The sequence below is a fragment of the Octopus bimaculoides genome, chromosome 25 (genome assembly GCF_046866305.1).
Source record: "Octopus bimaculoides isolate indiv1 chromosome 25, ASM4686630v1, whole genome shotgun sequence".
Lineage (NCBI taxonomy): Eukaryota > Metazoa > Mollusca > Cephalopoda > Octopoda > Octopodidae > Octopus > Octopus bimaculoides.
In genome coordinates this window covers 1,978,877-2,004,347 of record NC_142952.1, presented here as the reverse complement: position 1 = coordinate 2,004,347, position 25,471 = coordinate 1,978,877, and the positions used below count along the sequence as shown (strand labels likewise).

The window sequence follows — 25,471 nt, the reverse complement described above, 5'->3', positions numbered from 1 at the left end:
CCTAAGATGCTCCACAGTGGGATTGAAACTGGGATCTTGTGATTGAGAAGTGAACTTCTTAACCATTCACCCATGCAAATTAACAACAGATATTATCAGAGAATTCATTACAGAAAAATGTTTTATTAACTTAAAAAGATGAAATTGAAAATAAGTTAAACAATTGAAGCATTGTCTTTTTTTTTTAATTTTTTTTTTTATTCATGAGACTATTTCACAACTGAATAACAAATTGTCAACTGGGAGCCAGCAAACAATGGGGGCTCCCAGCGATAATGCATTGTGGGATATGAAATCTGTTCTGAGTATCCCTCCAGAACAGCTGTTGATAATAGCAACCAATGAGACAGTTATTTACTGAAGGTATAGGTGATGAGAGAGACAGATAAATAGACAGGTAACCAGATGACATATATAGACAGACAGGAAGATAGATAGATAGATTGATGATAAATAGATAGGTAGATAGGAGGGAGGGATAAAGAGAGAGAGAGATAGAGAGAAACTAAATGATATGAAATACCAATAGAAATAAAGAATAACAAATAAACAAACATAAAAAATAAATTGCTTTTCAAAATTCTATTTGAATTAAGTGGAAAGTTAAAGCCATCCAGTGTTATAAGGCCAGTCATGTGTGTGGATGTGACAACAGCAGTGGGACATGACAACAGAGGATGGTTAGTTATCAACAGACTGTTCTGTCAAATTGGGTTCATATTGTTGAAGCTGCAAATAGAATACAAATATAAGAAAAAAACATTGATTCATTAAACCATAAAACATGTCAATATTTCAACAAATTTAAAAACTACATCAGTTTCTCTCATCTCACTTTACCCCATCTCATCATCCTGCTTAGAAACATTAAACCATCTTCTTCCTATTCTCCTTTAGTTACTTAGATCCCTTTAGGTCCTTCGTCTTACAAGTTACAAGGTACCCTCTTTAGTGCTGGTGCAATTAGTGAAGTAGCTGGCATAAGGAAGGGCATCCAGCCATAGAAACCATGCCAAAGCAGACAATATGTCAGCATGGAAGAGCAGATGTAGGACATTGATACTGACCATTCCACTTTTATCCATGAAAGACCTCAAAGTTAGCATGAATGCATTTACAAGCACCCTATGTCATAAATCTATTTGGAAGTAGCTAAAGAACAACATAACACATTAGGGGCACCCGTGCTAGTGACACGCAAAAGGCACCTACTATACTCTTGGAGTAGTTGGTGTTAGGAAGGATACCCAGCCATAGAAATGGAGCCAAATCAGACTGGAGTCTGGTGTAGCTCTCTGGCTTACCATTTCCAACCAAACTGTCTAATCCATGCCAGCCTGGAAAACGCGACACTAAATGATGATGGTGATGATGATGGTGATGAATCTTACCTTGCTTTTGAGATCTGAATTCTCCTCTTGAAGTTGTTCCACTTTCTCCTGTAATTCTATGACCTCTAACTTCAAGGCATCTACATCTGCTGTTTCAGGACCGGAAACACCAAGATGCTGTTTCAAAAATCTGGTTAGGTTCACTTAAGGATAAACTCAACATCACAAGGAATATTTCCTGGGATCGAAGACAGATTTAAGTGTGTGTGTGTTTGTATGAATATGTGTGTGTGTGTGTGTGTGTGTGTGTGCAAGCACACTTTCAATCCTTTCTGGAAGCTAAGGCAGGTTTATGTGTGTGAGTGAATATGTGTGTGTGTGTGTGTGTGTGTTTCTTTCAAACTTTTTTCTCTTCCTCTCACTGAAATACTGAGAGAGAACAGTGGAAAAAAGAGAGAACAAGAAACATATCGAAAAAGGAAGGGTGGAGTGCCAGCGATGGAGGCAATGAATCATTGGCAGAAACCTCAATAGGACAGAGTGGTAAAAGTCCAGGGAACCACCACTGCTAACAAAAAAGAAAAAAAAAAGTTCCTCTCTCTTCAAGTGACCAAAGCGTGATGTTGCATGGCACTGAAACAAACATTGAATGCAGAGGATGTATAAAGACGGGGGGGGGGGATAAAAAGGTCCAGCTGGGTGTGTAATGTTGGTGTGCATGAATGATAGAACACAGATAAACCGAATGAAAGATTAAGCAAGAGAGGAATTGGATATGGAGTGCAAGAGGGAAGACTGCACAATTATGGATAGAGGATAGATACGGAGGATGGCAGCTGCATGATAAAAATTTCAAATGATACAAATGGAAGAAGAAGACTGAAGAAGATATGGGTAGATGTAGCGAGGTTTGATCTCAGGATGCTGAGCTTCACAAAAGAGATGACGATGGATCATGAAAAATAGTGAGAAGCTGTGTTGGAAGAGATTTGTAGAACCTCTTCGAGGAGGCTCTGCTGCCACCATCGCATGAAACAATGAATGAAATCTTACAACTTACCAAAAGACTGAGAAAGAAATGAAAAAAGGATACTCTAAAGCATTGTTTGGCTTATCAGGTTCTTCGTAAAGTCCAACTAGAACTGAAAGGAAATGCACAACAGAAAGTGGTTAATAGGAAGGATTAGAGAGAAAGCAAGCAGTCTCAGCCTTCAGCATCCAGATTACTCTGGGTTTAATGGCAGCAGAACCAATCCCATCAGGAAGTCCTTCGGCTCAAAATTCTATGCAACTCTACAAATGGTAAGTTTTCAGGAAACTTATCAAACACTGAAGATCTCTTGATTAGAAAAACTTAGATTTAAAGTGAGAGAGGAAATAGGAAGTTGTAGCAGTCATGCCTTTCTTAAGTAAGTGGAGCTGTTAATGTCATTCAGAAAAACTAACAACCTGAAAGTTTTCACCAGAAAAGAATAAAACAAAAATAGAAAAAAAACTCAGATAAAACATTTGAAGAAATTCATGGAATTCCTTTTAGTTTTGGCAAGGTTTGCTATCATAAAAATCACTGGCCTCACCCTGTATATTGATTTCGATGCCAAAATGATGAAGCTACAAGCTTTGTTAACACGAACCAGTAGAGATTATAATAGCAACATAGCCAAAAAAACCATATACCTGCTGTTTGAAGGTTTGGTCGTTTATATATAGATTCACACAGTGTTGTTAGTATAAACAACACTGGATATATTTAGATTCACCATTGTTCTAAGAAGAATGTCACTACAGATTTCTAATGAAAAGAATATCACTGCAGATCTTGTTTTAAGTACCAGAACCATATCAAGAATGTCACAGAAGTTCTTGGGATGTATACCTGTACTCTAACAAGATGCCTCAACATGTCCATTGCTGTGCAATATATAATTCTAATAGATGTTTTTAATTATTAGAGAAATGCCTTTCCATACTTTATATTAAGGGGTCAGTGATATTGGTGAAACAGAATCAGAGTAGGATTTGAACCGAAAGCATTAGTTTCGCTTCCTGACACAAAAGGAAAGTTTTTCCTCCGTTTGTGTTAGAAAACCATACTATGATACAACAACAACAAACATTTATGCCAGGAGTTAATCTTTTTTTTTTGACTTTGTGGTGCACTTTACATGGTTAAGAAGCTTGTTTGCAGCCATGTAGTTTTAGGTTCAGTCCCACTGCACGGCACCTTGGGCAAGTGTATTCTACTTTAGCCCTAAGCTAACCAATGTGTCTTGTGAGTGAATTTGGTAGAAGGAAACTGTGAGGAAGCCTGTGTGTGAGTGTGTGTGCACACACACACGCATGGGTGTGTTTGCCCCCCCCCCCCCATTACTCACTGTTTGACAACCAGTGTTGGCTTGTTTATGTTCCTATAACTTAGCAGTTCGGCAAAATAAACCGATAGAATAAGTACCAGACTTAAAGATATGTAGTGGGGGTGAATTTGTTTGACTTATCCCTTTAAGGCAGTGCCTTAGTATGGCTGCCATCCAATGAGCAGAACAAGCAAAAGATAAGGCTAAAAGATTAAATCTATTTTTTAAAGTTAAAAAAATTGGATAACAGACAGAAAACTATTAATTAACTTGTATAATTAATCACATTGATCATTGATGAATAACAAATTTATGTAAAAAAAAAAAAAGAAGGGGTTTACAAGATGCTGTGAATTTTCTAGGATTTGAACTTGAAATCATTGATTTAAGAAAGGAGAAGAGAGAGACACTAATAAAAACAACAACAACAACATACACAAACATTTATGCAAATAGTTTCTCAGTCTTTTTCTGACTTTGTGGTGCAGTGGACATTAAATAAACAAAACATTTTGCTCATGCAGTTTTCTCATGGAAAGTTAAACAAAAATGTTTTAAAGTAAAAAAAAATAAATAATAAAAAGCTATTGCTTAACTTGTATTATTAATTACATTGATGTATAACAAAATTATGAAAAAACAAGTTTTACAAGAAGTTCAAGTATTAATATGGATTTTCTAAGGCCAGTTTATAATGTGTTTTAAAAATTCATGCCACACCTAGACACCATGTTGCAAACAGAGGCGTGCAGTATGGGACATAGTTTGAGAAGCACTGGTTGTAGCTAAGTTTGACAATAATAAAGATGTCGATGCTTTTAGGTCACAAACAGATAAAATGAATTTTGGAAAATATTTTAGTTTTATTTAAAAGTATTAAAATTTTGTAATAGCCCACTTAACACATGGCCTCAATATATGAAATTTGTATTATAGGAAATGTATAAGATTTTGCATTATGTAATCAAAACCATCATAGGATTCCAGTTAGCCAGGAGTTTACATCAGCCCCATGCAAAGGCACCACTTCATATTCTTTTATGATATTTAATAATAATAAAACAATAGAGAAATGTAGGAATGGATTTTGAGATATTTTTGGGAGGAACAAAATAAATGAAATCAAAGAAGTCTGTCACCTTTTGTGAGAGCATCCAAAACCCCAGCCTTTTCTAAATACTTTCGGAATTCTTCCCTTTTTGAATCTGCTGGCTGAAAATAGAAAATATGGGCTCTATCATTATAGAAGAAGAAAAAAAAAAGATAGATGTAATGATTACCCTGGCCATGACACATCATCATCATTTAATGTCCACTTTCCATACTGGCATGGGTTAGACAGTTTGACCAGAGCTAACAAGCTGCACCAGGCTCCAGTCTGCTTTGGCATGGTTTCTACAACTGGACATCCTTCCTAACGCCAACCACTTTACAGAGTGTGCCGTGTACTTTCATGTGGTGCCGCATGGGTGCTTTTTATGTGACGCCACATAGACGCTTTTACCTGGCACCACATGGATGTTTTTACATGGCACATTTATGTGGCACTGGTCTTAACACTCCTGCTGTGGAGTAGGGGGTTTTCTTGAGTTCCAATCAATATCCCTTCAAAGCATAACGCTATCCAATGTGTTCAGTTGACACAAATTTTTGTCCCTGATCACCAGTTGAAGTCTATGGTAGTACTTAAACTAGCCTAATTGAATATTAAGCTAAAACTCAATTAGTCCATCCAGCCAATGAATTCCTCTAAAAGGCCCACTGCAGTTTCATTTAACTTTAAGTGCTTCCATTTGAACCAGATGACTCATATTTGTTTTTGGTCTGCCCCCCCCCCCTCTTTTCATTAGACTTGCTTAAACCAGTTTCACTCCCACTTTTGTTTAGCTCTCACCGTTTAGGTTAGTTCAATTACTTTACCTGTGTCATAATTACTCTTTAAACACTGTTTCACACCATTCTCAAATCAACATTTGGATTTATATTATTAATTTTGTCTTTAACAACAAAGAAAAAAAACATTTGTCACACCTCAACTTTTGAAAATGAAAGCAGAACATCCATCCATAGCAACTGAATAAATTTCTTTCACCAAATGCTATACAACTGGTTCTTTGGCTTCAGGCTTTGAAGAGGTCAACAAACTGAATCAGAAACCTTCTTCATGGTTCGAATATGTTACAAGTCAGAATGCTATTTTTACTGGGAAATGACATGGATCATACCTGAAGACATCTAAGAACCAAGAGCCTAGAAACAGGATGAGACAACGGAGCAAAGGGGTCTGGAAGCTGAGGATTGGGCAATGGTTGGCTGAACATTGAACTTGTTTGGGTAGTGGAGCCAAACACATGTGTGCATGTGTATCATCATCAAGTGTTCGTTTTCCATGCTGGCGTGGGTTACATGGTTTGACTGGAACTGGTAAACCAGAGAGCTGCACCAGGCTCCAGTTGGCTGTTTTGGCAAGGTTTCTATTATTGGACGTCTTTCCTAAAGCCAACCACTTTACAGAGTGTTCTAGATGTCTCTTACATGTCACTGGCATGGGTGCCATTTTGCATGTCATACATATATATATATATATATATATATATATATATATATAGCCTCCCTAACTTCGCCCGTGCTAGTGCCACGTAAAAAGGGCTGAGTTCACTCTGAGGAGTGGTTGGTGTTAGGAAGGGCATCCAGCTGTGAAAATCCCTGCCAAAACAGACACTGTAGCCTTGGGTAGATTTTCTACTTGGCTGTCTCCTGTCAACTGTCCTACCCATGCATGGAAGATGGATGTTAAATGATGATGATGAGGATATATATATATATATATATATATATATATATAGAGAGAGAGAGAGAGAGAGAGGGAGGGAGGAAGGAACGAGAGAAACATAGCAAAACATAAAATGCCTGACATTAAATATGTTAGCATCAATTCAGTGATGCCAAACCGGCTGAGCAAAAACATCTTATACCTTAAACGGAATGCTGTTTGCAAATAGGTCTGCCCCAGTCAGTTGTAATCCTCACCTTCCACACTGACTATTGCAAGTATTTTTCCTTCACCTTTCTCATCCACAGGCTTCTTACCTATTCAGAGTTTGGTTGATTGTCATACAGTGTCTCTTAAACTTCTTTTTTTCGTATGTGTCTTACATTTTCTTCACATTTTTACCTTCATTTTCTCCTTGTCACGACTAACCTGTAATTACTTGGTTGCCTGTCTGCCAAGTAGGAGCTGCTTCATCTTCCTAATTCTAAAACTGAATGCATCCAGCATCTGTATTCTGTATGTAGTTCCACTTTACTGAGCACAACAGCATTCGTCACATACCCAAAGTTACCTGGGTAGCGTTTCAATTATCACAACCCTCTCTCATGATTATTTTCAGTTCTGCTTTGTTTAATTTTCATAGGCATGGCTGTGTGGTTAAGAAGCTCACTTCTCAATCATATGGTTCTGGTTTCAGTCCCACTGCATGGTACCTTTGGCAAGTGTCTTCTACTATGGCCCCAGGCCAACTAATGCTTTGTGAGTAAATTTGGAAGAATGAAATTGTGTGGAAGCCTATCGTGTGTGTGTGTGTGTGTGTGTGTGTGTGTGTGTGTGTGTGTGTGTATGTGTGTGTGTGTGTGTTTATATGGGTTATTTCACAGTATTTTTGTTCACACAAAAATCAAAAATAAAGTTGGTTTAATTGGAAAAAATTCCTTATTAATTTTTTGCATAGTAGTCATAGTTTGTGAAAATGGGGAAAATGATTCACAGTGTACTGTTGCTTATGCATAAATTATCATAATTTTCATAATTTCTAATTTTGGCTGTTGCAGAAGGGAAAATGTTTTTTTGTTGTTTTTTTGCAAGAGATAAATAGAAAAAATTTTAACTGGTTAAAATTACTGGGACATGGATTCCTCAAGGGAACAAATATTCAGTAACGGACCATTACAGGGTTAACGTCCCGGTTGAGTAGACTGAAGCAACAGGAAATGAAGTGTTTTGCTCAAGAACACAATGTATTGCCCAATCTGGGAATTGAAATCAAGACCTTATGATCATAGATACAACACACCAACCACCTGGCTATGGCCACGCACCTTCGAAAATAATTAAGTTTACACAAATGACATAAAAAAATTTTTTTTACAAAAACTGATTTCCCTGGTTATCTGAAAAGTAGGAATAAAATGTTTATTAAAAAACACAAAAGAAAAAAAAGCAAAAAAAAAAAAAATACCCAACTAAAGTTGCTTCATTCAGAGAAGAAAGAAAGTCATTGGGTTAGTATTTACTTAGCCAGAAGAGAACAAGTTTATTCCAATTGCACTAACATACCAACCTGTATGTAGTAACGGAACAAGTCAAGACAGAGTAGACTAGTGATCAGCTAAAATTATTATTATTACAACCATTTCTAATATGTAACTGTGAAGAGATCTTCATTCACTTCAAATAAACTCCAGCCTCCAGTACTCAATACAATCAGTGGTTGAATGAAGAACACTCAACATGTGTGAGGAAGGATATTTACAAACAGGGCTAAACTGGAGAGAAAAAAAAAATCTGTGCAAGTGAAGTGTAGGGTGTGGATAGGACAGCAATTATAGAAGCAGTTTTGACAGGTGGTTAACTAGTTTGTCAGGTGAAAAAGAAAAACAAAACAGGAAACAAAGTGAACAGCTGGTTAATAAACAATGAAAGACTAGAGAAGTAAGCTCCAGGCAAAAAAAAGAAAGAAAGGAAAGAAAGGCCTAATGTTTTATAAATAGAATGACAAGACTATAAGAGTTTTTTTTAGAAAGAGTCGGGTGATTATGAATGAAGGCGAGAGTGAAAGTAAATGGATGCTGAAGAGACAAGTGTGTTTGAGTTTGTAGATCTTCTCAGTATGTAGAGACTGATAAACAAATGCCAGGAGGTGGAGTATAAATTATTATTTATTGTGTAAATTACAGCCATGTTGCCATACTGAAACTCTGGGTTTCTTACTAGTTGAGTGAACCCACTAGTATTTCATTCAATCAGATCTGACTACAAACCAAGATTTGGCTGTAAATCAAAATGGCTGATGAAAGCACAGATCTTGTGTGGGACAGGATATTAGATTTTAGTCTTTTTTCCTTTTCAAAATAAAGTTTCATAGCTCACAAGGAACAACATTCAGTAAGACATTTTATTGTTTCATTTTCCTCCCTATTTGCCCTTAATTGAATTGCAAACACCATTAAAGGCAACTTTAGAATCACATGCACAGTAATTCTACAATTAATAACTACATAACAACACACACACACACACACACACACAATAATTGCAACAGTAAAGGCACTCACACAATAAATGCAGAGAAGTGCAAACACAATTAACAGCTGCAAATACAACAGAAAAATGGCCTTATGTTGAAGTGCTATGGACTTGTTTTTCTAATTTTTTTTTTTCAAGTCCATTTTTTCCCATTTCCTCATGGGGTGGACAGAGAAAGAGAGAGAGAGAGAGAGAGAGAGAGAGAGAGGGCGAGAGAGAAAAAGAATGAGAAAAATGTTAAAACGCTTAATGTCAAGTATGTCAATATTTAATGTCGAATATGTTAATGTCAAGTCAGCAATGTCAAAGTGCCTCACACCCATGCAAGGGTCTGAGACACCGCACTATCCACAAATACTGAAAGATGAGCGCAGCTCATGGTACAAAACCAAACAGAGTATAGAACAAACTTAACAATTTAGCATATCAAACCCAAATATTCTACCCGTTCTATGTTCAAACCATCCAGACCCAGCCCCCCACCCCTATCCTACAATATCATTCTAAAATTAAACGATCACATCATCAAAACATTGAAGTTATGAGATAATGCATGATTAATTCAAGACAATGTGAATAAATAAGCATTGCATTTGACAGAGTAATCTGAATGCTAAAGAGTTAAAGACACCAGAGAGATGAATTACATATACATTATAAAAATGACTACAACCACACCAAAAACCAAGTCACGGTTCACAGCACTTCACCATAATGTCATTTTGGTGTTATTTATTGAGAATGCACTTCTTGGTAGTTTTTGTGTGCGGGGGAGACTCTTCAAGTGACCACTTGATCTTTTTCACACAGAATTTCAGAAAATTCATTCATGATAAAAAAAAAATACTTCCTTATCATTTCTCTATTATAAACAGCTTTAAAAAAGTTTGTATGCAGATTGTCATACAGGTCAAAACATGATTTTTACTTGTACCAACTTTCTGTTTGTTTGTTTCTTTAAACAGTTTATCCCAATTTTATTTCGTGATCTAGACATCCTGGAGGACAGAGGAGAGGTAGAGAAAAGAATTTTATATATACATATCTTTTATCATTTGTTTCAGTGAATTGACTGTGGCCATGCTGGGGCACTGCCTTGAAGGTTTTTAATCAAACAAATTAACCCCAGGGCTGATTCTAGCGATCTCTTTTGAGATCACCAGTTGTCAAGCAGTGGTGGAAGACAAACACATATAAATATATACATGAGTGTAAAAAATAATGTGGTTTGAATGATACAACAATGCAAAAATCATATGGTTGAAAAACAAACTTTTTAGGCCATGCATAAACACACACATATATAGTGTTCTACATACGACTATGTAGTTAGTGTGCGATTATGTCACTGGTTCCAAGTATGTAGTTTCAAGGCTCAGCCAATTAATAAAATGAATCTATCAACATCCTGAGCTCTGGTATGTTTACAATGTTGACATTTTATGAAGTTCATAGCTGCTGTAATTTTCAGAAACCACTTGGTAATAAAAATTTCAAATCAGCCAGTTAATCATAAAATGTCAGTGTTCTAAAGATGTAGGAATGATTATATATATATACATACACACATGCATTTTATAAATACTTGATATATACATACAAGTATCTTATAAAGACTGCATATATTATATCAGACATTATATATACATACAGATGTATATATAAGAGGTCTGCTCTTGTTGGGAGACACTCCTATGGCAGCAAGCTTCCTCTAATATGGTTGACCTGCCATAATTCTTTCTTCCTATTCAAAAGGTGGTTGTGCTTTTGAAGCCCTCTGGGAATGTCTGCCTAGCACCAGAGGTTCTTGAGCCAGCCTGTGTCCTTTGCCATTTCCTTTCTTCTCAGATCCATGTCATTGCAGTCTTTACCTGCAGTGTGGTCTGCCAGGTGAAACTGATGCAGTGCTACAATATTTTGGAGCAGGTGGGATTTGCCTTGCAGAAGGATTTACTCGTCTGTAGTTCTATCTTCTCAGCTGAGTTTGAAGGATCTTTTGTAGACGTTGTTGGTGAAATGTTTCTAGCTTTTCCATTATTTGTTGCCATACAAAGCCATTGGCACTGCATAGCCTGACTTTCATGCTTGTACTGATGCCTGTTATTGCTCAGATTTGGCAAATATGCAAGAATGCAGTTCCTACTTTGCCAATTCTATTGCTCACATCATTTGCTATGCTTCTAGAACTACCAACCAATCACACTGTCCAGGTCAGAGAAACTGGCCACATCTTCCAAAATCTGCATCGCCTTAGTCTTTACACAGTTAAAGTCTGGGACCAATCTTTCTTGCTTATTCTTTGAGCTTTGATAGTTCTTGCAGGCCGGGTCTTGTTTCTGCTAAAAGTCCAAAGACCATATCACAAAGCCTTTTTATTTCCATCCACCCCAAACATGCAGTAATCTCATTATTCACTCACTTTGCCACAATGTCAGCTGCAATTGGGAAGAGAGAGGGTAACAGAATGCATCCTTAACTAATACTGGTAATAACACTAGTCATCAGAATCTTTCCTGATACCTCAATCCAAGTTTCCATACAGGTTCTTTGGAAAATGTTGAGAGACTGCAGTGGGCTACCATATGCATAGGCAATCTTCTGTAGCAATTTCCAGAAGACACCGACAAAATTCTGTTTGAAGCTCATGAAATTGATTGACAGGGTCTACCTGAATGCTATGCCATGTGCCTTGAGGTTTATCAGGGTAAAAATTTATATATATATATATATATATTGACGTTAGGAAGGGCATCCAGCCATAGAAACCTTACCAAATCAGATCAGAACCTGGTGCAGCCCCCAGCTTTCAGTTAAACCGTCCAACCCATGCCAGCATAGAAAGCAGATGTTAAATGATGATGATAATGATGTATATATATCAGTATTTATTATACATCTTTTGATGCATTTTTTACCCATTATATACATATACAAATATATGTATGTATTGTAAGTATGCATAAAATGCACATAATTTGTGTGTGTATGTATATGTGTGTGTGTACTTACTTCTATTGGCCTTCTTCTTTACCAATTCTATCTTTAAATTTCGCCATATCATGATTTTGAAAGTTTGAAATGTTTGTTACCAATCTTTCCACTCTGAAGATGGAGGCCGGCTTTACTGTAATGTTTCTATGCATCCCATATTCGTTGCATATTCTTGACTTTGTGTGAACTCCATCTTACATAATTCCGATTCCCCACAAACAGCAGTCGGATCTATAACACCATACCTTTTCCCCTTAGCTGTCCACCTCTTTGTACTCTGTAAATCTGATCTGTTAATATATAAATATCTTTATATCTATTCATGAATGTTTACTGTCTGAATATCTTCAGCCTTTGTTTCTCTCTATTCGCATGTATATATGTATGTATATTTTATATATCAAGCCCAAGCTTGTTTATTTGCAGCATTATCTCTATCTGTGTGTATGTATGTATATATATATATATATATATATATATATATGGGCGAAGGTAAACAATAAGCACACCCGGTGTTAAGGGCTAAAGTTACGCCGAAAACGGGTGGTGTGCGTATTCTTTACCTCCGCTATATATATATATCTGTGTGTGTGGCAGGAACTGGTAAGCTGGTGCAACTCTCCGGCTTACCAGTTCCAGTCAACCAGTCTAACCCATGCCAGCATGGAAAACGAACGCTAAGTGATGATGGTTTATATGTATGTGTGCGTGTGTATATATATATATATATATATATATATATATATATATATGTATATATATAACATACCCGTGCCGGTGCCACGTAAAAAGCACCCAGTACACTCTGTGAAGTAGTCGGTGTTAAGAAAAGCATCCAAACGTAGAAGCCATGCCAAAAAACACAGAACTGGAACTTTGGCAGCTCCTATCAAACCGCCCAACCCATGCCAGCTTAGAAAGCGGACGTTAAACGATGATGATACACGCATTTCCATTTATAAAGACGCACACGCACACAGGACTTGATTTTTATTTTTGTTTTTGTATATCATTTATGTAGGCATTCACGCCAACAAACATCAACAACGAACCGGAAAAATGAGTAGCCAACACCGGGGAAGTGGATAAACGGCGATCTCTCTGTCTATATATATATATATATATATATACTCATGCATAAATGTGTATACATACATGTATGTATATATTATAATAATAGTAAGAGAATAGAAAAAAATTTTGCGTGCATTTGTACCGAAAGCAAGTCTGTTGTAGATCAACGTATTTTACATAGAGAACAATGCTGGCAAATGGTACGATGTGTATATGTCACTTGAAATAAAGGAATAAGAGGGCGTTTGAACTACCAGCATCTCTAACAGTTTTATATATTTATGTATGTATGAAAATTTGAGATAAGAAATGGTAAGGAAAAATATTTCGGAGTACAGCGTAAGACTACCTAAGATAGTCGGCAAATTAGACAGATACATACATACATGTAGATAGACATACATAGATACATACAGACACTCAGAAAATAGACAGACACAGAGAGATACATGCATACATACAGATAGATATAGACAGATATATAGATACATAGACATAAAGGTAGATAGATACATACATACATGCATACACATAGACATAAAGGTAGATACATACATACATAGATATAAAGGTAGATAGATAGATAGATAGATAGATAGATAGATACATACAAAAGATAGACAGACAGATAGATACATACATACACACAGTAGATAGACAGACATACATACAAACACACAGAGGAGATAGATAGATAGATAGATAGGGTAAGTAGGTATAAATGAAAACTACGTGTTATAGGTAAACAGAAAATAGAGGAGATATACAAGCAGGTAAGACAGCTAGAAAAACTAAAAGCAAATAGAACCGGAGGCCAAAGTGTATATTGAAAAGCATGAGAGATTAGTGAAAAGTTGAGACAGTTTCACACAATAGGGATGATATATTGTCTAAGAGATTTATTGAAAGTGTTCGTGATGTATATTATAACATTATATGGAATATAAATTTATATTTACAAGAATGTAACGAAAAGAAAGGTGCCGAAGTGAGAAAATGTGTTTAGAGTGGGTGGGAGTTAAAGAAACGAACAAGAACGACTAGTTTTAGAGAAAGTGAGAGGAAAAACATTCTTTTACCTTGTACGACGTAGTCATTTTCGGGTGAGTCGGCTGGAATAAGAAGTTTTAAGCCACTGTAGAATGTGGTATTAGAAAATAGAGACAGACAAAGAGTTAGGGGCCGTGCAAGTGTAGCCAGAAGTCCGAGACGATTTGCTGGTCGTCGTCCGTTGTTGCTATGGACAAAGTGAGGATGAACAGACGTGACTAACGTATATAACTACACAATACATGTTATCGATTAGTTAAGCCTACGCCGAGACGTAGGAGGCGCGCCACTTTTGTATTGCAGTAACTTGCTTTTCGGAAGGCGGCGAGCCGGCACAATCATTAGCACGCCGGATAAAATACTTACAGACATTTCGTCCGGCGTTCTGCGTTCAAATTCCGTTGAGGTTGACTGCTTTTTATCTTTCGGAGGCCGATAAAAGAAAGTATCAGTGAAGCGCTGGAGTCGATGAAATCGACATAACACCTTCCTCCTTGTGTCTATAGCAGAAAGAATTATTTTCCCTGGACCTTAGAACTTATAATTCCATTCCTATCTTGGATACACGAACGAAATATATAAATCACCTCCAGTACTTAATTAGTACTTTATTGCATAAGGATTGAAAAGCAATGTTAACTTTAGGAGGATTTGAAACTTGGAAAACCAAAGTCCATAACTAAATATTGCTACTTCTTTCTTGTCTGACGTTCTAACGATTCTGTCTCACAGTTCGGAAATAACTGATCTGTAGTTATTAACAAGTTGATATATGCTACCTCCTCTACCTAACCCTATTTGGCTCTTCTCATCTCTTCACTCCACCTCTTTCTATGCCTTGTCTCTTCCCTAAGTCCTGTATTAAGCACAATGTCTAATCTTATTTAGAAATGCTAACTCTACAATTCTCTTCCTATCCACAGTGTGTTTTGAAGCCATCAGCCTACAAATGTTCAAACTGAAAATCCACCACCACCACCACCATCGTCATTTAACACCCGTTTTCCATGCTGGTATAGGTCGAACGTTTTGAGAGAGCAGCCCAGGCTCCAGTCGTCTGTTTCGGCAGGGTTTCCACGGCAGGATGCCCTTCTTAACGCCCACCCACTTTATAGTGCGCTAGGTGCTCTTTTACATGACACTGGCACAAGATGTGGTGCCAAATGTTTATAAATATCTAAAGCATAAGGTTGATTATATTAGTTAATGTTATAAATTGCTGTCTTTACTCTGGAGTGGCACTTTTATGATTGTTTCTAATAAAGGTACAAAGCCAACAATTTTTGAGGAGAGAGGGGTCAGTTGACTGCATTGACCCCCAGTACTTGATTGGTACTTTATTTTATCAACAATGAAAGGACGAAAGATGAATTGGTCCTGGCATGCATAAAGCCAGCAGTTAGTCAATTTCAGTGACCCCCCCCCCCCTACTTGACTGATCCTCCCCCTCGCCACCAGATATTAATGAAATTGTCTTTTCTCCCCATTCCCTCTTTATTAATGAGAGGCAAAATAGTTTTTCTTTCTTTACCACGGTGTTGAATAAGTATGAGAGCCTTCTGCAGGATTGCAGAGAGAAGGGATGGTGCACTGCTACACTCTTCAATATTGTTATCAGTCCTGCCGAGGTCAACTTTGCCTTTCATCCTTTTGGGGTCAATAAATTAAGCACCAGTTGCGTACTGGGGTCGATGTAATCAACTGGCCCCCTTCCCCAAATTTTTGGGCCGTGTGCCTATTGGATCAATAAAGTAAATACTAGTCAAGCCCTGGGGATCAATGTAATTAACTCGCCCCCTCTCCCAAGATTTCAGACCTTGAACCTATAGCAGAAAGGATCATTAAGATGGTGAAGTGGAAGAAACAGCATCTAATTTTGTTCCACATTCTGGATTCAAAATCCTACCAGTGCCAACTTTTATTTTATCAACTTTTTCAAGAAATGACAGAAGCAACAATGAAACAATTCTATGTTCTGCTGCCACTATTTGTCTGCATCTCTTCTCAATTTGAATTAGAACTCTACTTGGACTGACCCTTCCCTTTCATCCTTTTCGGATCAATAAAATGTCAGTGAAAACACTGGGATAACCTTATTTCCCAATATCTTCACCAAAAAATGTGGCCTTGAATCAATAAATGACTATTAGGGAGGTATTAAACAATGCTTTGTGATTTTCCTCAAAAATTTTTGTCTTTTGATATCTTTAACAGGAGACGATTTTGTGTTTAACAACAATTAAAATACACATTGTTCAAAGTACAGTAAAGTAATCAAAGACAATGGAAAACAAACATATTTCTCATACAGTTACATTCTCTTTATTTTTCATCTATCTTTTCAGACATTGTCAAATCAGAGGGTTTTTATTTTTTTAACATTAAATTGTATTTTATTTGTCGAAGATTTACAGTATTTACACAAGCTCTCAGCTTACATAGTTCTGTTAGTCAAATGTTCAGCTGAATGCTTGATGGCATGAAACAATAAAGATTAAAAACAAAAATAAACATACAAATCAATATTTTCATTCTTTGAAGATATTTGTTAAAGAGAAAGGTATCTCACATGAAGCTTTTTAACTTAAAGAGACAAGACAGGAATTTTCCAGACGAGGACTGTTTCAACCAATACTTTTTAACACCCACCCCTTTAAAACAGCTTGGGTGAGCATCGCAGCAAGATGCATTGCAATATCCTCTGCTCACATGAGATGTAGAAAGACCCAGATGACCACCCCAGAAAACATGATAGGGTTTTAGTAGTTGTGCTTCCTGATTGTCCATGCAGTAGTGACAGCTTTAATGTGGCTCCATAGCAGAAGTCACCATAAAATCAGAATGGAGTTCTCAACTGTGGATTTGAGCAACATTGTTACAAGATCTGTCTATAAACCTTCTTCAGAAGATTCATTTCCCGGATTTTGTTCTTCAATTATAATAAAGTCCATGCCATAAAAAAAAATTTAAAAAAAAAAAACCATGCCAAAGCAGACATTGGAGCTTGGACACATCAGATCCTGTCAAACTATCCAACCCATGCCAGTATGGAACATGGATGGTATGGAACATGGATGCCAAATGATGATGATGATGACTTATAAAATACATAATTGCAAAGTCATGAACCGATGCTATAAACATAGATTTTGAACTGGTATTTTGGCTTTTGTGGATATCATACACATTTCTTAAGAGATTACAATACTGAGAATATCATGTCAACTGAATAACTGTTCAATCGTTGAAAACCATTGGATGTAGTGTATACAGTGAGTGTGTTTCATGCTTTCTTCTAAGTAAACAATGTCCTTAGCTGCCTTGTACAGCTTCCTCTTCAAGCAACGAAAAATTGACAATACCTGTGTCTGAACCTATTTCACAGCTTTAAGTAAGAAAGAACTGCTAATTGCTGGCTCGTTTGAAGTTAAGAGGCAGAGGACTCAAGAGAAGTACTGAAAAATGACAGCAGAACATTTTGCTAATTAGTAGAATACAGTTAATTAATGAAGCCACGGTAGAAAAGTTTTTAAAAAGAGTATGAAAGGAAATATAATTATTATCACTAAAATGTTTGTTAGGTATAAAGTGAATCTATATTACTTATAACTACTAAAACACATTAAAACACAAACGAGTAAAAGTAGACATATTCTAAGTAAGTACATTTAAATAAAGACATTAAAACATTAAAAAACATAGATGTTAACAGAAGGTAAAACAAAGAGCTTAAAAACAAAAACCACGAAGATTAAACAAACAAGAGAAATCAACTCAGATCACGTTTTAATTATTTGACAAAAAAATTAAATGACAGCTAATAATTTATTAGAATGTACAATACAAAACTTTATTAACTTAACAAATTAATAACACTTTCACTAGATAAATAAATTTAACTATGAAGTCAATGATGGGACATAAACGATAAGAAAAGAATTATATACAAAACGCCATGACAACGTAGAAAATACCAACAGCCATTAACAAAAAGATACAGAACTAAAAACAAACTAAAGAACAAAAATTAAAAACCTGGGAGAAATTCACTCAGATCAGGTTTAATTATTTGACAAAAAAATTACATAAAGACAGTTAATAAATATGTAGAACTTTATTAACTTAGACAATAACACTTTCGTAAGAAGCAATACCATAAAGTCAAAATACAGGAAGTGAAGAACAAGAAAAGAATATGAAACACCACAACTGTAACATGTAGAAAATACTGACAATTATAAACAGAATATATAAGGAAAGCACAAACATCAGAGCTAAGGAGAAACAAAAACAATAAAGAATTAGACTAATAATATCTAATTTTGGCACAAGACCAATAATTTTGAAGGGAAATATTTGGCAATTACATAGCCAGCCCCACCTTAATATTTGATTGGTATTTTGTCAACCCTGAAAGGATGGAAACAAATAAGAAAAGTTCTATTTTGTGTGTTATGTAAACAGAAGTTTTTTGAGAGACAACAGGCCTCTTAACTATCAATTAAGCAATCATTTCCTCATGATTGCTTTGGAGAGAACTTTAACCAGATAACCATCAGAAAAGCTTTTAGCAAGAAGAGGAAGTGAAGACAGACTGTTGTTTTAATTTTAGAATTTAATTTTTACACAAATGCATTGACTCACAAGACTTGGCCCACATCATGTGAAGCATCAAGATCCACTTAAAAGGACAATAGTAGAGTCATATATTCCATATCAAATCTAATAGGTGAGCTAATGATAAATAGATTAGATGTTTAGGACTGGTCCCCATATATCAAGACAACATAAAAAAGGGAAGAGTCAGTCCCGAAGGCTATGCTTCAACATTGAATTTGATAAACCATGCTTGTCAAGAGGTTAATATATAAATAAATTGTATATGTTAAAGAAATAAATTTGAATAAACTGCCAGTGAATATTTCAAATTAAAGAAATTATTGCTGCTCCAAAATTACAGTTAAGCAGAAAGATAACCAAGCAGATGATAAATCTAAAACCGCTTTTCAAAGGAGAAAATATTTGGGATTTGTTTCTATGGATTTTGTAATAGATTCAAACGAGTTTTAATCTGGCACATTAAGTGATAATTTGTGTTAACTTGGGCCAAGTTGGTCTCAATATAATCAACGATTTCAGGCTGAAAAGAGAAAGAACGCACGTATTAGTCTTGGTGACCTCCACAAACTAAGGATTTACTGCATAAACAAAAATAATCAATGTTATAGTTTTCATATATTGACAATAGATGTGTCATATTTATAGAAGAGAGAAGATGACATTGTATGGTATTAAGCTTAATTAATTAGGGGAATTAAAATAACTTCAGACAAGAATCAGAACCAGAATGCAAACCTGGCTGACCAAGAGCTTGTTTCACTTCAATAACACTTGTTTAATAATCGGTTATAATAATAAAGACTGGATCTGTGAGTCGGTCACACACACACACACATGTATGCATGTCGTTTATTTTATTGATCTCACCGTTCAATCTACAAAGATGTAATGGCAGTATTGGAGCATCACCTAAAATGACTTAGGATGATACTACAGCATTGATAGTTCTCCCCCTTCTCTTCCTTCTTTTTTACCTTTATGATACCAGTACCAAAGAGATTGATTTGTTTCACTGATCACTTTGAAAGGAGTGCAAGTTGTAGGGCTGGCATCAATGCAAGAAAGGTGGTGTTTTGTACAGAAGACAAGGTAGAGAGTAAAACCTTTTACAGGAAGGCTGATCAGAGTCACCTTTTCATAAGAGGTTACCAAGAGCAGGCATGGGCAACCTTTTACGAGAAGCAGGCTGCATGATGAGACATGACTCATCATTTGTTGGGCATCACCACCACTGAAAAAAATCGAAGGTAATTATTTGTTACACATGCCATCCAGAATGTTCTGAATGGTTGTCCATGTTTGGATTTAGAGCTTAGACAAGTAGACCAGAGAGGGAAGATAAGAGGAGGAGAGAGCAAGAGAAAGCAGTGAGGCCAGAAATGGCTGAAGGGAACAAGTAAATGCTGAAAGTGCACAATGATCCTAAAACAGGACTTCTCAACCATTTTTATCTACGGACCCCTTTGATTACTATTTCATTCTGGTAGACCCCCAACAATCATTCGATGTTTAAAAACTAGTTTTACAGACACTTCTTTACAGAACCATTGACCTAGAGTGTGAAAATTTGCTCAGGTGACCGAAAAGGGAGTTGAGGGAGAGGGAGTGATGATGTCAGGTGGGCCTGGGTGACTGGGTGGAAGAAAGAAAGGAGTTAGTGTCTAGCTGTAGATATCTAAAGAGATAAATATGAAAGAACTCACCAGTTTATTTGGAGCTGCTAACTTTGTTAATTTTATCCAGTTGATGTTTTCAATGTTTTTCATCAAATTTTGCAAAACATTTGCAGAATGGGACAACATTTTCACAAAAATACTGCAAAAGAAAAATATTCATGATAAAGAGAGGTTAGTTGGAGAACAATGTTTGTGACACAAAGTAACTTAATAAAAATACACATAATTTTACTTATTTGTCTTGGGTCTGACTTAAAACTGCATCTGATAATGAAGAGCTGGTTTGGGAGATCCACGGTTTTGAGGAATGTCGAACACACCTCTTAGACACTATTATACCCAGGTCATTCTGACCCAGAGTAGTAGCTTCCGTCAGGATCCCAGCTATAGGTTAATTAGCAAGTCATTGAACTGCCACCAGAAGAAGGTCAAGGTCACTCAGAGGAACCTTAATGGAACCCTTCAGCTCTTTGGTTATCTAAAGGAAGGTAACTCCATATACATCCTTCATCTGGATATATAATGGACAAAGGATGAAAGACAAAGACATTCTCAGCAGAATTGGAATTCAGAATGTAAAGATAGACGAAACACTGCTAAGCATTTTGCCCAAGCATGCTAAAGGTTCTGCCAGCTCCCCACCTTAAAAGGGGGGAAAATACTAAAAATTAAATCTTCAAAACCAAAACAGAATTTAAATACATTTTCTTTTTCCATCATCACAACCAGAGTAAGCCATCATTGGATTCAAATTCAGACACAAGGCCAGTAATTTCAGGAGACATGCATTTTTATGGCTATAAAACATCCACCTCAACAAATTCCGTCCAACTCATGTGAGCATGGAAAAGTAAGCATTAAAACAACAACAGAATAATGATAGGAAGTAGTTTTGGCTTTGTCACTGCTTCACTGCAGCTGGATCTTCTTCCTATTCATAATCAAATGTGGAGGGGAACAGGAGACAGGAAGCCATGAGTATGGAAAACAATGAAAGGCTGAAAGGCAACATAATACAGACTAATACCTGTGATACTTCACTTCAAGTTTGATAGCATTTTCAACGAGAGGTCTTTGCAGATTAGTAAGAAGTGACTGTTTCTTCTGAAGAATGGTTTTCAAATATTCATTGAAGGAAGAGATTTCATTGAGGTTCTTCTCTATGGAAAAATAAAAACAAAAATTTTTAGCATCTTTGAATTAAGAGAAACAAGAACACAATAAATAACAATACTATGTTGGAATTAATGACCATTGACAACAACAAAATATTCAAAACAATTCAGATAAAGGATGCGGGCATGGCTATGGAGGGGGGTGGGTTAAGAAACTCACATCATAGTCAAATATTTCTAAATCTGAACCCATGAAACCTTGTCCAAATGTCTTCTGTCAGTGTCCCCTAAACCCTTCAACATTCAGACAATTACGACGAGTGTGATGCCTATTTATTCACATTGTTTTGAATTGATCCTGCATTATTTTGTAGCATCAAAATTTCAATGATAATTCTTTAATTTTCGAATGATATTGTTGGGTAGGTCTGAGAGGCTAGATCTGGCCTGTTTGAACAATTATCAACTTTGTGATCATTCCAAATCAACTCAGAATCAATAAATTTTGATATGACTTAGATTGTTGGTGCATACAGATGGCACTAAAATATCCTTGGCAGTTGTGGTTCCTTGTGATTCTGTACTTTAAGACTTAAACCTTTCGATACCAACCTGTCTGAGACTGGCCCTGGTTTTATGTTACAAACTTTCTGATTTGAAGTGACCAAAATGGGAACTTACCAGCAAAATGACATGTTAATTTCAAACATCAAGTTAAAGTCATTTTACTAAATTCTTCGTTATTTTGCAAAGGAATCGAAAGAAAAGTAGTGATTTCAACAGAAATATGGTAACAAAAGAGTCAATGTTGCTCAAGAAGTGCTTTATTAACACAAACTATTGAATAATTACTTGCCAACTACCAAATTGTGTATTCTTTGTCTCACATGGCTACTATAATGGCTACCTAAACCATGCTGATGAAAGACCAAAAACATATATGCCCATTGCCCATTTTTTCAACTTCAATCTTGTTTATATCTGATGTCTTGGATATGAAACATTGTAACAAAATCAGAGCTGGTTATAATTTCTACAGAATATCTGTAGAGATGACTGTAACACGTGATTTAATAGCACTGCTAACACAGGAGTACATGGTATTGACTTATGAAAGCATTCAATATACTTTGTAGCATATTATGGTTGCATAATGAAATACTACAAGTCATTAATGCTAACATTTTTGACAAAGATAACGTTGACATCAAGAACAAGAAACACCAATATACTGCAACATCAACAAAACCGTCAAAATTATACAAAACATGAACTGAAATATAAAAACAGAAGAGAAAACTAACCTATTTTAGTGCATGATATAATATCTTCTGCCTCATGTTGAAGCATTCTTTCCTGTTTCTTAAGCTGAACCTGCAATGGAAAAGTGGTATATTTCTTTACTAGATAATGTGATAAAAATCCCACTTGTGTTCTTCTTTTATACACGTCATACCTGGAATCCTGGTTTGGATCTATGGTTTATATTGGCTTTGATACCTATGTATATATGTATTTGTTTATATTTATATAGACAAGTTAACGGGCGCACGAAAACAAACTTATGAACACAGTAAATAAAAATGGGAAGTAACTTACGTCATTGATTAACTTCTGCGTCGATCGCGTCTGCTGCAGGACATCAATCAAGGCGAAGGATTGGTACTTCCGAGTGAGTGGTGCCCTTTGCCTTTCTTTCAGCTCTTCATGACTTAACTGCAATATCAAGGGAGACAAAACGTTACAACAATCACAATAGGGGTCGATGTCGAACTAAAAGTATGTCAAGCAGTCCTAGTAACATTTTAGGTTATTGAGTTTTATTTTTTTTTAAATCAGGGCAACAACGCCGTCATTGATAAACGGCAAACAAATATGATGCAAAATATTAATAACAACAAACTAAAAATCAGAACTTATCGATCCTTTGGTGACTTAGGCACAGCTGTAATGTTTTGTCGATTTATCTTAACACAGAAACACGGATGAAAATAATTACAAAATATGTCGCCGCAAAAGATATTTGTCTATCTTATCTAGATTGGGGTAATCTTCCAGTTTCGAGGGGTTAAATAAATTACAAGGGAAATAACTGAACGACTTACCAGTATTATCTGTACTACTTTTTCTCTAAAACAGCATGCGACGGAATTTTAACAGGCAGAAAAGAATCTAAAACAGCATGCGATGGAATTTTTTTTTTTATAAAAGTTTAAAAGGCTTTTTTCTTTTTACAAACAGCATGCGTCGGAATTTTTTAAAATAAAAGTTTAGGGTTAGGGTTAGGGTTCGGGTTAGATGTTGTGCAGCCGGTCTTCCACGAGGCATTTTCGATTTCTCATAAGAAACTATGATATTCAATCATGTGTGTGAATTATATATAAACAGTTAACGTCAATCAAATCACGTGATTTATTTATAAACAAAGTAGTACGGATAATACTGGTAAGACGTTCAGTTATTTCCCTTGTAATTTATTTAACCCCTCGAAACTGGAAGATTACCCTAGACTGATATTTATAATATGGAAAAGTAATTACTTGCATCAGTTACGTATCATTTTAAAGATAATATCGAGTGAAAAACTATTCTATTACTGTTATATATTTCTTAACAGTTAGGCGTGTATTTATATAGAGGAGGATAAGTGTGTGTGTATATATATATATATATATATATATATATATATATATAAAGACGAAAGCTAACGAGATCCTAAAGACTTAATAATAGTTATGTATGTGTTTTTTCGTGTTTTGTTCGAAAGGTAACCACTCCTGATCCTGAAGAAGTGCCAAATGTCTAAATCCAATGGACCAGTCACAGGATAAGTTTGGCACAGAAATGTTAACATAGAGTGGTGAATAAATCGATATATCGAATTTGAAGTCTCTGTCTCTTTTGAATATGAAAATTTAAAAGTTTAAAAACCTTATAATATATATTAAGATTTTTCGGTTTATGATATAATTCCTTCGACTGAAGCGATGTCATCGGTGGCATAACAGGGAATACTAATATGATGTTACGAGCAATAATAACTGACAGCATTTAGTTACATACACTGGTAACTGCACTGTTCGTGACATTTAATATTACGAAATTGACGAAGAAATGAATTTTGTCAGTTCACAGAATTTGTGAAAATTCATAAGCAACAACAGAGATAGAATACTTCCATCGTTGAAAACATTCCGCTTCGTATTAAGCGAAAAGTGATTGCTTAATATATTATTTTTTTAAATTTAAAAAGACATCATTTCCCGTGTTTTACCTTCTCGCCGAGTCCATATTTCTTTGACATACAATGCACTTCAGAGAGACATCTATAGACGTCATCGTAATAACAGCGATCATCTTCAACTTGCATCTTTCCCATTTTGAATTTGAAATTGAGCGGTAATGACTTTCTCGCCTCTCCAGTCAGGAGAGCTTTATACGCTCAGATCACACATACATACACACACGCGCGCGCACACACACATCCACTTTCACAGGAGACATACTCGCACGCACACGCGTATACATAACTCCACACACACATCCACTCTCACAGCACAGAGATGTTCGTGCGCACACGCACACTCGCACAGACACAGTCGCGCGTCCGCGTCAACATAGATATTTTTGCTTTTCTTTTAAATATGAAACTAAAAATTTCGTTTTTTTTATTTTCCTCAGTGTTGAAATTCTTGCGAGGTTGATGTTTTTTAACCGTGATATACTTAAAATTCGAATGTCCGGCTAAAGGAATTTCGCATTAATCTGTTCTTTGTGATAACTTTTCTTTATTTAACTCTTCTCGTATCTTGTCAACCAAGTTTTTTCTATTTCAGTTTCCTAACAAAAAAAAAAAAAAAAAAAAAAAAAAGGTTTATCCCGGTTTTCAGCTTCCCTAATTAAACAATAAAATGATGGATGATGTTTTCAGGCAAATTCTATCACAGTCATCTTA

At 35.9% G+C, this 25,471-nt stretch overlaps 2 protein-coding genes across 2 annotated transcripts; both read right to left on the bottom strand.

The window, feature by feature from the left end:
• Positions 1-103: 103 nt before the first annotated feature.
• LOC106875902 (c-Myc-binding protein) lies at positions 104-15,484 on the bottom strand. The gene is made up of 5 exons (XM_014924218.3): positions 14,135-15,484; positions 4,825-4,897; positions 2,425-2,473; positions 1,392-1,521; positions 104-729 (listed from the first exon to the last, which is right to left on the bottom strand). The coding sequence occupies exons 1-5, from the start codon at positions 14,150-14,152 to the stop codon at positions 682-684; spliced, it is 318 nt and encodes a 105-aa protein (XP_014779704.1). The 5' UTR covers positions 14,153-15,484; the 3' UTR covers positions 104-681.
• A 920-nt stretch (positions 15,485-16,404) lies between these two features.
• LOC106875892 (uncharacterized) lies at positions 16,405-24,910 on the bottom strand. Its single transcript, XM_014924195.3, has 6 exons — positions 24,791-24,910; positions 23,116-23,232; positions 22,821-22,890; positions 21,429-21,561; positions 20,429-20,540; positions 16,405-19,245 (listed from the first exon to the last, which is right to left on the bottom strand). Exons 1-6 carry the CDS (start codon positions 24,893-24,895, stop codon positions 19,141-19,143), a joined length of 642 nt encoding a protein of 213 aa, XP_014779681.1. The 5' UTR covers positions 24,896-24,910; the 3' UTR covers positions 16,405-19,140.
• Between the last annotated feature and the right edge of the window lie 561 nt (positions 24,911-25,471).